This window comes from Hypanus sabinus, chromosome 17 (assembly GCF_030144855.1).
Source record: "Hypanus sabinus isolate sHypSab1 chromosome 17, sHypSab1.hap1, whole genome shotgun sequence".
NCBI classification, from domain to species: Eukaryota; Metazoa; Chordata; class Chondrichthyes; order Myliobatiformes; family Dasyatidae; genus Hypanus; species Hypanus sabinus.
Genome location: NC_082722.1, coordinates 25,235,372 through 25,249,213, shown reverse-complemented (window position 1 = coordinate 25,249,213; position 13,842 = coordinate 25,235,372). Strand labels below are relative to the sequence as shown.

Genomic DNA, 13,842 nt, shown 5'->3' with positions numbered 1-13,842 from the left:
AAACACCAGATATATGCTGAATTAAACAGGAAATTGAAAGACTTGGAACATGAACAGGGTAGACATTGTCCCATGAGTAATATCTACAACTGAGATCATCCCAAAACCCTGGATGAACCATGAGGTCTGCAATCTGCTGTGGGTCAGATCAGAGGCATTCAAGTCTAGTGACCAAGATGGCTACAAAAGGCCCAGGTACAATCTCCGGAAAGCCATCTCACAAGCAAAGTGGCAATTCTGGACTAAAACTGAATCAATGAAGGATGCTCAACAATTGTGACAGGGCTTGGATGTTATCACCTCTCATAAAGTTAAATCAAGCAACATGGGCAACAACAGGGCTTCACTGCCAGATGAGCTCAATGCCTTCTATGCTCGCTTTGACAGTAAAAACAAGGAGGAACCGTCATAATTTCCCACAGCCCCCGATGATCCTGTGATTTTAGCCTCTGAGGCTGATGTGAAAGCAGCCTTCAGGAGAGTGAACCCACATAAAGCATCCAACCCAGATGGGGTACCTGGCCAAGTAATAAAAACCTGTGCTAATTAAACTGGGTGGAGCGTTCACTGAAATCTTTAAACTCTCGCTTCAACAGTCTGAGGTACCCACCTGCTTCAGGCAGGCTTCAGTCGTACTGATGCTTGAGAAGAACATGGGCAACCTGCCTCAATGACCATCACGCAGCAGCAATTACATCCACTGTCATGAAGTGTTTTGAGAGGCTGGCGACAAAACATATCAACTCCTGCCTGAGAAGCAACTTGGATCTGCTCCGAGTTACCAACTGGAAAAACAGGTCCACAGCAGATGCCATCTCATTGGCTCTTCACTCAACTGTGGAACATCTGGGCAGCAAAGATACGTACATCAGAATGCTCTTTATTGACTACAGCTCAGCATTCAACACCGTAATTTCTTTAAAATGAATCATAAAGCTCCAAGACCTTGGCCTCAATACCTCCTTATGCAATTGAACCCTTGATTTCTTCACTTGCAGAGCCCAGTCAGTTCAGATTGGCAACAATATCTCCTCTGCAATCTCCATCAGTTCAGGTATACCACAAGGCTGTGTGCTTAGCCTCCTGCTCTGCTCACTTTATACTTACAATTGTGTGACTAAACACAACTCCAATCCATGTCATAGGCCGAATCAAAGATGCTGATGAATCAGCATTCAGGAAGGAGACTGAAAATCTGGCTGAGTGGTGCTATAACAACAACCTCTTACTCAGTATCAACAAGGCCAAGGAGCTGGTTATTGACTTCAGGAGAAGGAAACCAGCAGTCAGTCATTGAGGAATAGACGAGGAGAGGCACAGCAACATTAAATTCCTTGGTGTTCATATTTCAGAGGACCTGTTCTGGGCCCAGCACGTAAGTGCAATTACAAAGAATGTAGGGCAGTGCCTTTACTTCACCAGGAGTTTGCAAAGATTCAGCTTGACATCTAAAACTTTGACAAACTTCTGTAGATGAGTGGTGGAGAGTTTATTGACTGACTGCATCACAGCCTGGTGTGGAAACACCAATATTCTTGAATGGAAAATTCTACAAAAAATATTGGAGGGGGCCCAATTCATTATGGGTAAAGCCCTCCCCACCATTGACATGAAGCATTGTCGCTGGAAAGCATCATCCATCAATAGGGATCCCACCACCCAGGCCATGCTCTCTTCTCACTGCTGCCATCAGGAGGAAAGTACACAAGTCTCAGGACTCACATCGGAACAGTTATAAGCCCTCAACCATCAGGCTCTTGAACCAAAGGGGATAACTTCACTCAGCTTCACTTGCCCCATCATTGAAATATTCCCACAATCTATGGACTCTCTTTCAAGGACTTTTCATCTCTTATCATCAATATTTATTTATTATTATTATTTCTTTCTTTTTGTATTTGGATATTGCTGTTTTTCTGCACACTAGTTGAATGTCCAAGTTGGTACAGTCTTTCACTATAATTACTCTATTATGGATATATTGAGTTTGCCCATGGTGGTATATGATGACATATACGTACTTTGATGATAAATGTACTTTCAACTTTGGTTTAGAACCCACAATACTGGGAAATTCATTATTATTATTATGGACATAATGGCATAGGACCATGACTTACTCAACTAAGCAACAACAAGTGTTCACTTCCTGGGCACAAGACAAGTTGAATGTTCTGTGATATTTTGTGATACACGTAGGAAAATCCAAGAGATAATCACCCCGACTTTACTTTCATTCATGAAACCACCTAGGCTGATCAATTTTTTTAAGGCAGTAGTAAAAATGAAACAGATAATTTTAGGTAAATGTTTACTTCAATGCATTATGCATTACTGTGGTTTACTAATATAAAATGCAGTCAGGTTCAGCATCATAAGCTGGGGGAAAAAAAGAGCATTTTACAATACAAAAATAAAACAAACAGTAAGTATTGACTAATAGTAAACACAAAGTACACTGCAGATGCTGTGGTCAAATCAACACGTACAAACAAGCTGGATGAACACAGCAGGTCGGACAGCATCCATTGAAACAAACAGTTAAAGTTTCAGGCCAAGACCCTTCATCAGAACTGAAGGAGGAGAGGGCAGGGGCCCAATAAAGAAGGTGGGAGAGGGGGAAGGTGCAGGTGGAAAACCAATCAGAGGAATGATCAAGGGGTGGGGTAGGGGAAGCAGGGAGGGGATAGGCCGGAGAGGTGAAGGAGGAATGTAAGGGGAAAGCACTATGGGTAGTAGAAGAAGGCAGAATCATGAGAGAGATGACAGACAGCTGGAAGAGGAGACAGAGTGAAAGTGAGATGGGGGAAGGAAGAGGGAGGGAATTACCGGAAGTTGGATAATTTAATGAACTCATGATTCTGCCACCTTCTACTACCCATAGTACTTTCCCCTTACATTCCTTCTTCACCTCTCTGGCCTATCCCCTCCCTGCTTCCCCTCCCCCACCCCTTGATCTTTTCTCTGATTGGTTTTTCACCTGGCACATTCCACCCCTTCCCCTATCTTCTTTAGAGGGCCCCTGCCCCCTCCTTCTTCAGGCCTGATGAAGAGTCTCAGCCGGAAATGTTGACTGCTCCTTTCAATGGAGCTGCTGAGTTCATCCAGCTTGTTTGTAAGTATTGACTAATGATAGGCCAATGACCCTGATTTTTAAAAATCTGTGATGTTCTTAATGGCTTGAGGCAAAGCTCCTTACTGTTACCATGATGTTTGGCTATTTCTAATCATTGCCATGCATTCTCTCCTTTTTTAATTTCTGCCAACAGGATTAAATTTATTTTTAATGTAAAAAGGATGTATCATTTGAATTGAGTAATGTAAACAAGGCAGCAAAGTGATAGCTTAGTGCCAAAACAGCCCTTCATGAAAAACACAACATTGTTGAGATCTCCTTTCATGTACAGACTCGATAAAGCACAAGATGCAAGCCTCTGCTTGAGAAGCTTTAAACATACCATTATAAACAGGCAATTCCTGAATTACAAAACCCTTCGAGAACTATGTGCACAAACCTCTCTAAAATTCAGCGTATAATCTGATATGAAACAGAGCCATTCATCCCTTTACACATAACTAGCCCCCCTCTGCTGCTCTTTGCCAAAGTCCTGAAACATTTTTCAAAATTCAAGACCATTTGTTGTCATTCTTTAGTATACAAATGTAAGGAGAGTAAAATGATTGTTACTCTGGATCTGATGTAGCATTAAAAAAACACAATAAATATAAATACACAAGGCTAGCTTTAATACAGTACACAGACTGATTGTATGTACATAAAGTAATACTAGGTACAGGAATGCCTGCACATAAGGTGACACTGACAGGAAATAATAAAGTAGTGGTGGTTGGGGGTGTGAAGGGGTGGTTTAGTGGGTGGAGGTGTTGATCAGCCTTACTTGCTTAGGGGAATGTGACTGTTTTTGAGACTGTGGGTCCTGGTGCGGAACCTGCATAGCCTCTTCCTTGATGGGAGTGGGACAAGCAGTCCATGAGCAGGATGAGTGGGATCCTTCATGATATTGCCGGCCTTTTTCTGGCACCATTCCGTACGCAGGTCCTTGACGGTGGGCAGCCAGTGCCTGATGCATTGGGGAGTTTTAACTAGCCACTGTGGAGCCTACCTCAGTTCAGTTTCCATATTGCGCAGCGATGCAGCATGCAACGATGCTCTCAACGGCACATCTATAGAAGGTTGTCAGTATTAACTTGCATCATCCAGTTCTCCTCAGAAGTAGAGGCATTGGTGAGCTTTCTTAGCTGTGGAGGAAGTGTTCCGGGTCCACGAGAGGCTGTGTGAGATGTGTGCTCCAAAGTGTTTGAAACTGCTCACACTGCTGTGCCGCCGTTGTGAAGAGGGGTGTGAGTTCTCCAGAAGTCAATAACCATCTCCTTTGTCTTGTCAATACCGAGGAAGAGGTTATTTGCCTGGTACTAAGCCTCATGCACTTTCCATCACCTCTCTGTAGGCAGTCTTGTTGTTGGTGATGAGCCCCACCAGTGTCATGTCATCAGTGAACTTGACAACGTGAATACTCGGGTGTTTGGCCGTGCAGTCATATGTGAGCAGAGTGTAGAACAATGGGCTCAGCACACAGCTCTGGGGAGGAGGGCATCGATGTGGAGGATGATGGGGAGGGAGGAGCAGATCTGCATCCTGACTCTCTGAGACCTGTTTGTTACAAAGTCCAACACCCTGTTGCACACTGTTGTATTATTTCGACTGAGAAGTAGGGTTTTTTCAGTAAGTACTAAAAATAAATCATCTTTTCCTTCTCCCAGTGTCAGTTGTGGGTCATTGATATGTGCCTAAGACTTGCTGTAGTCTCTATATTACAAAGTCATGCCTGTTTTAACTTCCTGGCATGCAAAACTTGCAAATCAGATTTGCTAAAAGGTAAGTTTTGAGATCACTTCCCAGAGGAGTTAAATGTAGCTTAAAGAAAATGGCAAAGCAAATATCTTGCCAGAACACTTCATGCAGTTGCTCTTGGGTACTGATGGTCTTTTGAAATGAGCACATACATCCATACCAAAAAAAATGATTTCTGGCATTAAAGTAGTTACTGTTCAAAGAACAAAAACGCAAGGTGCTTTGAAGTGCCCTAAAGTTATCAGAGGCTCTGCTTACATACAATCTTTTGGTTTGTTTACCATTGAATTGTGCCTTAGCAACCATCAGTGCCCTTATAGCAGAGAAAAGGCAATTGGAGAAACTTGGAAAAGACTGGGAATACTTTGCAGATTAACCACATTTGCTGTCATATCAAGAGGAAATAATTCAGGGGGATGAGTTTCCTCTGTGGCAGCTAATATATGAAATGAGGAAGCAAGACCCCAGCTGAGTTTTCCAGATAAAGGCAGAAACAAGCAAGAAAAAAAAAGAATCTAATCTGACCAAATGGAAAAAACATCAGCATTCTATATAAACAGTAGTGTGTATTTTAAGCCAAGATAAATTAATGCATGGTCATAGCCCTCAAAAGTGGTGCTACCCTTGTCATTGGCATTGCTTCAAGCTATCTGAAACAAAATGATGCCAGTATGTTATAACATACAACCATATTAGAACCAGCTGCCGAATATGTCATTGATCCAAAATAATTCATTTCAACAGTTACTCTTTTCATACCATTCTTACAAACGACAATATTCTTACAGCTACATGCTATTCAACTGTTTCCTATTTTCCCCTCAGGAGACAAAAAGTCTAATTTGTAACATTTTGACTTACATGCATACAAGAAATACATCATGCAACCAAAGTTTATTTCACTTAAAAGATCCAAGACCTGCAAAAGTAGAATACTTCACTTACCTATAATGGCATGAACCCGTATCGACAGCTGTGTCCGGAGGATGAGGGTGGGACGCCTCCCTTTGCTAAGTGAAAAAGGAAATGATTAATTAGTCAAGTAGAACCCCAATTCACTCTTTCTTTCTTACTTACTGCCTGTTACTTGGCTGGTGCTTATTGAGAAATATACCAGACATAACCACTATATATACCTGAAATATAATCACTATGTATTAGCTATTTACTATACTATGTAATCACTTCTAGGTACTGAATATTAGTATGTATTATTTTACTGGACACATTTTGTTATGTGTTGTTTTCACTAGATACTTTGTACTCTCTTAGCAGCACTTACAGAACACCTGTTTGTTTAGCAGCACTATTAGCTGAGATCTATCCCATGTATTACACTCAGCCTTTGTTTAGTATGAGATAACGGTGGCGGATAGGATGCTGCGAGCAGGAATGTAATGTGAGGGAGGTTGTCTGGAAAACATAATCTTGGCCACAAATAAGGCCCCAATGCGAATGGGTGAAATATAATGGTGGCGCACCGCAGGCTAGGCAACAGCGGTTGATTAATTCATATATAAATGATATGCAATTAAAACTTGATTGGGTATGGCGATGAGACCGAAATGTAACTGAGATAAGAAATTACTACAAAGAATGCTGTACACCAGAGATCGGCGGGCTTTCGGTGACAAGTTCGTTGATTGCCTCAGCCTTTGTTTGCAAATAAAGGTTTAATTTTCTTGAAGAATTGTCTGTGTCTCCAGGTCATTTCAAGTAACCACAACATGCTCAGGGCAGCAATGAAGCTCCTCCATTTCTCTCTGAATACCATTGCACACAGATATAGTCAGGTTTTTCATTGCTGCTTCTGTAACAATTGTTTTTGACCAATCACGTTGTTAGCCCCGAGCTGAAAGCCTGAACCTGGAGGACTGACAGACCACTCTTAGTCTGGCCTCTACCCTTTGACCTTTTTGGTATGGGTGACCCTACCAAGCACCAAAGTACAAGGCGCTAACTCCAGCCAACATTTGTAGCTCTCTAGGTCATTGAGGCAAACTCTATGATCGAGTTGTGGTCCTCTTGGACGCCAAAGCACTCTGATGTTTCCTTTTGATGTACTCCGCTCCCATAAATTCATATAATTTTACATTAAATTCAGGTATAGCATATTTAGTGCAGGGTGAAAATGTCCCAAGTGTTTAATCAGATTATCAGCAAAAGAAAGACCATAAGGCCATAAGACATAGGAGCAGAATTAGGCTATTCAGTCCTCTCCACCATTCTAACATGGCCAGTCCCAGATCCCACTTGAGCCCATGCACCTGCCTTCTTATCACATCCTTTGATGCCCACTCTGATCAGGAAACTATCAACTTCCGCCTTAAATATGGACTTAGCCTCCATCGCAGTCTGTGACAGAGTATTCCACAGATTCACTACTCTCTGGCTAAAAAATATTCCTCCTTACCTCTGTTCTGAAGGTTGCCCCTCAATTATGAGGCTCTGCCCTAGATAGCCCCACCATAGGAAACATCCTCTCCACATTCACCCTACCTAGACCATTCAATATTCGGTAGGTTGCATTGAGAACCCCCCCCCCCCCCCCCCACATTCTTCTAAATTCCCGCAAGTACCGGACCAAACAAACCGTGCCTCATACGTTTAACCTTTCATTCTCGGAATCATCCTGTGAGCCTCCTCTGAACTCTCTCCAATGACAACTTGTCCTTTCTGAGATATGGGGCCTAAAACTGTTGACAAGACTCCAAATGCAGCCTGACCCAGTGTCTTATAAAGTTTCAGCATTATCTCCTTTGAAATAAATGCCAATGTTGCACTTGCTTTCTTTATCACACACTCAACCTGTAAATTAACCTTTTGGGAGTCTTGCACGAGGACTCCCAAGTCTCTCTGCCTCTGCACATCTAATTTTTGAACCTTCTCCCCATTTAGATAACAGTCTGCACTATTTTACCAAAATGTATTATCATACATTTCCCAACACTGCATTCTATCGTCCACCTTTTTTGCCAATTCTTCAAAATTGTCCATCCTGCCACAATCACATTGCTTCCTCAGCACTACCTACCCCTCCACCTATCTTTGTATCATTCACAACTTTGCCACAAAGCCATCAATTCTGTTATCCAAATCATTGACAGACAATGTGAAAAGTAGCAGTCCCAATACTGACCACTGACGAACACCACTAGTCACTGCAGCCAACCAGAAAAGGCTGCCTCACTGCCTCCTACCTGTCGACCATTCCTCTAACCATGCCGGTATCTTTCTTGTAACGCCATAGGATTTTATCTGATTAAGCCACCTCATATGTGGCATCTTATCAAATGCCTTCCAAAAATCCAAGTACTTGACATCCACTACCTCTCCTTTGTCCACTCTGCTTGTTATTTCCTCAAAAAACTCTCACAGATCTGTTGGGTAAGATTTCCCTTTACAGAAACCATGCTGACTTTGACATATTTTTCATTAGTCTACAAGTACCCCGAAACCTTATCCTTAATAATAGATTCCAACACTTCCCCAACCACTGAGGTTAAGCTAACTGACCTATAATTTTTTTCCCCTTCCTCCCTTCTTAAGGAGTGGAGTGACATTTGCAATTTTCCAGTCCTTTGGGACCATGCCAGAATCAAGTGATTTTTGAAAGATCACGATCAATGCATCAGTTATCTCTTCAGTAACATCTCTCAGGACTCTGGGATGTAGTCTATCTGGCCCAGGTGAGTTATCCACCTTAAGAAATTTGTCTTTGCCTAGAACATTTTCCTTTTTAATAGCAATGGCACTCATTCCTGCTCCCTGACACAACTAATATTTTTCACAGTGAAGACTGATGCAAGGTACCCATTAAGTTCATTTGCCATTTTTGTCCCCTATTACCACTTCACCAGCATCATTTTCCAGTGGTCCAATAGCAACTCTCACCTCCCTTTTACCCTTTATATAACTGAAGACACTTTTATTAACCTGCTTTATATTATTGGCTGGTTGCCCTCGTATTTCATCTTTTTCCTCCTTGTAGCTTTTTTTAGTTGCCTTTTGATAGATTTTAAAAGCTTCCCAATCATCCAACTTCCCTCTGACCTTTGCTAGATTATATGCCCTTTCCTTGGCTTTCATGCAGTCCTGAACTTCCCTTGTCTGCCACCATTGCCTACCCCTGCCATTTGAGAACTACCTATTCTGTGGGGCATATGTATCCTACACCTTGTGAACTATTCCCAGAAACTTCAGCCATCTCTGCTCTGCTGTCATCCCCACCAGTAACCTCCTCCTATGCACCTGGGTAAGCTCCTCTCTCATGTCTCTGTAATTTCCTTTATTCCATTGCAATACTGATACATGTGAGTTATGCTTCCCCCTCTCAAATTGCAGCAACTCCTTTGTTATTCTTGCCATTCAAGTGCACAAGATAAAAGTTCATTTGAAGTTCTAAGAGGCATCACAATGACATTTTAATTATTATTTCATATTGTCTCCATGTTTTGAAATTTAACTCCAATTAGATTTTGTGCTTAAAAGAAAAGGTGACATTCCACAGTCTTGCAAAGGCCAGGAAGAAGAGACATTTGTTGCATTGCTTAAGGATACCCATTAACTATCAACAATTACAATGTTAGCTTGAAATCATGGTTTATTTCAAAACTGCATGGTTTGCTCTTTTTCTGAATTGTTCTATGTAATTGATTACTCTGCTTGCTTGAGGGCTCTGTGTGCCCAAATTCCCACTGTCCTATCACCCACCTCAGCAGAGACGTCTGCAGCACTGAGCTCGAGAAATTCCAGGAAAAACACCGTCCATTCATAAACCTGACATTTGAGAAAGACACTGATTTGTATTGCTGCTTCACCATTTGCTACAATATGAACATCTCAGTTCTAAAGATCACTAGTAATTTTTTTTTTTTGAGGACTGAGAAGGAAAAGAAAGCAATCAGGATTCAACTTCATATATTTCCTTAAAGATTCACATTCTGAATAGATAAAATTCCTTCTAATCATTCAAGAGGGTAAGTCAAGTCTGCAAATAACTGAGTCAACATTCTGCTCTGGATAGAATCAAAGGAAAATCTGGACTGGTTTAGTGCATTATGTTAATTATCTTAAATTTTACTAAAATATACTTGCATATCATCAAAGGATAAAATCTGCTAGTAGCCAATGAAACAGTAAGACCTTTATCTGTCCTTACGAAGGGTCTCGGCCCAAAAACGTCGACTGTGCTTCTTCCTATAGATGCTGCCTGGCCTGCTGCGTTCCACCAGCATTTTCTGTGTATTGCTGGACCTTTATCATTGCATCATTTAATAAAGTATTTTTAAGATTTCTTTAAGAGTGCCAAAACATTGTAGATTTAAATAGTAGGTTTATCACAAGAACAATAATTGTGGTTTAATGAAAGGGAAATTCTGTACAATAAGGAATTTAATGTTTTGTTGAGAGTGTTTAGTGCAAGCTATATAAAAGGAAAACTGATAGATTTTTGAATTTTAAGAAAGCATTTGAGAGAGTGTCACACAGGGAGCTATTAAAATGTGATTAAATTTCATGGAATTTTGGCTAATACCAGGATTAGGGATTGGTTAATGGATAGAAAAATACTAAATTGATAATTTCAGATGGCATGTGTTGAGTAAACTGGTGGAAGTATCATTGCTCAGGTTATCATCTATTTTAACATACATATACTGTAAGTGACGACATAAGGTGAATGTCCAAAGACATTTAATTTAAGTTTCATAAACACCTTGAGTGTGTTTGGAGAGGGTGCTCACTTTTCAAATACTGCAGTCAAATTGTGAATGGAGGGCAGGATATGACAGCATTATTTGATTTTGGTTACAACATTCATAGACAGAGAGGTGCCTGATTAAACATTTCTGTGCCAAAGTAGTCACGTTCCCCACAGATGCCGTTTTGAACTACAGTATTCAGGTCCTTCAAAACTAGTGCACAAGGTACTGTTTTTATCTCTGGTTCTACTCCAATGCTTTTGTTGAAATTTTCCATCAGGTCCAGGAGCAGATCCAGAAAGGGAGTCCTTGAAACTATCTACCATTTTAGTTGGGGTGATGTTTAATTAGAGAAATGGAGATTTGGAGAAGTATGGGTTTCAGACAGATCTCACAATCTCTATCATAGCATCTCAATTGATTGGGAAGAGCATCAAAAGACAACAGCACCAGGAGCCACTTACATTTGGCACTTATGTCACCAGCCTTAAGTCCTGTAGAATTTAAGGGCAGCAAACCCAGTAAAAGCACCAAAAGGAAGAGTCATTGTTCCCAATCAGCAAACTGATATCACTAACTTAGATGAGAGGACCAAGTGTACAGAGATCTGGAGCAGGCTGAGACTGCAGGATGAGGTGGAACAATCAGTAATGGAGGAGATGTGAAGAAGCTGCAATGGGAGATGGCCAAGTTCAATTATTGAGAAAAAGGTCATAGATGCAGCATTATATGGACACATAAAATTATCTATTTTAACTAAAGCTGAAAAGTAGACTTTATTTTTAAAAACTGAGAAACACCAGTGCTATCAGTACTAGCTACAAATTCAATACAAATCAACTGGGAGTATGACAGAAAATAATACGGTATTAGTTGTGGTATTGTGACTTTTATTACAATGAGAGAGGGACACTAACATAAAGAAGTCTTCCTACAATTATACAGAGCTCTACTGACAGCACACCTGGGATATTGTGCACAAACTGGGTCTCTTAAGAAGGAAGGATACACCTAATCTCTGAGGGAATGCAACAAAGATTATAAAGACTGATTGCTGAGATGAGAAGATTTTCAGATCCTCAAGCTTGCCTTTCGCAGAATCACATAGCTTGGAAACAGGCCACTCAGCCTAACTCATCCACACCAACCAGTGGGTGCCCTTCGTCCATAGCCCTCCATGTTTTAGTGATTCAATTGTTCACTTAAATGCTGACAGAAATTCAACTACACCCACTCTCTCACACACAGTGCACTGCAAGTACCTGCTACCTCTTGAGTAAAGGTGGTCACCCTCTTATTCCCTCTGAATCTCTTATGAGATAAGGTATTTTATAGATAGGGGAATCAAGGGATATGGGGACAAGGCAGGAACCGGGTATTGATAGTAGGTGATCAGCCATGATCTCAGAATGGTGGTGCAGGCTCGAAGGGCCGAATGGTCTATTCTGCACCTATTGTCTATTGTCTTCCACAATGCCCTACATTTATGTTCTCTGGTTTTATCTCTCTGACTTGGAAAGAAGTTTCTTGCAGTCTGCTTTACTTATACCTCTCAATGTTTTTACATACCTCAACCATGTCCCTTCTTCCGTTCCAGGGAAACCAAAGTTCAAAATACAAAGGACGTACATAATATACAACCTTGAAATGCACTTTCTTAAGACGTCCACAAGAAAACAAGCAAATACAACAGAATCCTCAAAAACCACTCATAACAAAGATTGGCCAACACCTAATGTGCAAAGGAGGACAAATTGTGCAAACAGTAAAAAATATAAACAAATAATACAGAGAACATGAAGCGGTGAGATCCCGAAAGTCAGACCACAGCCTGCGGAGTCCATTCAGCACAGAGGTGAGTGCAGCCGGCCCATGAGTCCAACGAATGTAGGGGAACACTGCTCCCGAACCTGGCAGTGTGGTACCAAAGACCCCTGCACCTCCCTCCCATACTATTAGTAGTGAGAAGAGAGGCAGATGGGTCAAGCACTGGCAGATGGGACAGCTCAGGTGGGGGATCTTGGCTGGCAGGTGGTAGTGGCAGCTCATTTTTCATTTCCAGGCCCCGATGCTTTAATCTGGCTTGAAATCCTCTCCAATCACTCTTCCACCCTCTCTTCTGGCAATGATAGCCAAACAACTATTTCCTCATAGTGCCATTCCTACACTTCTGAGAGTCAAGCTTACCAAGTTCTTCAGGAGGTTGTAAAATCACTGGTTTGTTTAGATAGTTCAAAAATACGCCTCTTAAAAGGAATTTAACAGTAGAATATGTAGTAGTTTGGTGACCTACCCACATAATCTCCACACCATCTTGGAACAGACCTAGTTTCTCTGATCTCTCTTAACTGTTCTACCCCTGAGCTGGTGAATTTCCTCTGCAGCCTCTCCAACAATACACATCCTTCCTATCCCTTGGTGACCAGAAGAGCTTGCAATTATCCAGTTGAGTTCTAAGTTTTCATAAAGTTGGAGCATAACCTCTTTACTTTTGTATTCAATGCCCCAACAAATACAATGGGATCATATCTGATCCCTGATCGACTTCCATATATTAACTTTTGATCTATTCTCCCAAATAACTCTGGAAAGCAAAATTTCTTGACTTAAAATTTACACCTGACATAATATCTAAAGGGAACTGGAGCAAAGGACAGAAATTGCAGAGAAATGTAGAAGAATGGGAGGTGAGCTCATTAAAATGCCAGAAAGTCTGACAGGGTAGTAGTTGAGAAGTTGTGCCCTCAAGTTGGAGTTCAGAATGGAGCATCATTGTCTCACTTAAAAAGTATAGGTGTTATTCAAATGTATATGAATGTTTGGGATGCTGTATCTCAAAAAGTTGTAGGTGTTTAATGACTTTATTCAAGACTGATCCAAAAGAATCCTGGGACCCCAAGTAGAAAGAGTGGGGTTGATGAGAGGTTTGCCTATCTAGGAGGCTCACTAGTTCACCCACCTTCTCCTTCATTTATTTCTTGTGTATCTAGTGCAGCAAGCCCAATAGATGAAAAACACTTTTATACATTATACCACACTATTTGCTGATTATATCAGGCTACAGTAAACAAAGTTGGTACATCATGTTGTCCACATATAGAATATTATGTCACACTAGGACTAAGGTTCTGATCACCATTCTGTAAGAATTTATGAGAAAGAATGCAGAAGAGATTCACCAGGTTGTTGCCTGGAAAGGAGAGATTGGATAAACTGGGTTTAGTCTCAACAGAGAACAGGAAACTGAGTGGTGACCTTGAGAAGTAT

General features: G+C 41.2%; 1 protein-coding gene across 4 annotated transcripts in view; it reads right to left on the bottom strand.

The window, feature by feature from the left end:
- The window catches only part of fhod1 (formin homology 2 domain containing 1), a 300,189-nt gene that overhangs the window by 231,743 nt on the left and 54,604 nt on the right, over positions 1–13,842 (bottom strand). For all 4 annotated transcript variants that reach the window (XM_059992695.1, XM_059992692.1, XM_059992693.1 and 1 more), the window contains exon 3: positions 5,819–5,883. In XM_059992695.1, the coding sequence (XP_059848678.1) occupies positions 5,819–5,883 (65 nt within the window). The remainder of the gene's footprint in view (positions 1–5,818; positions 5,884–13,842) is intronic.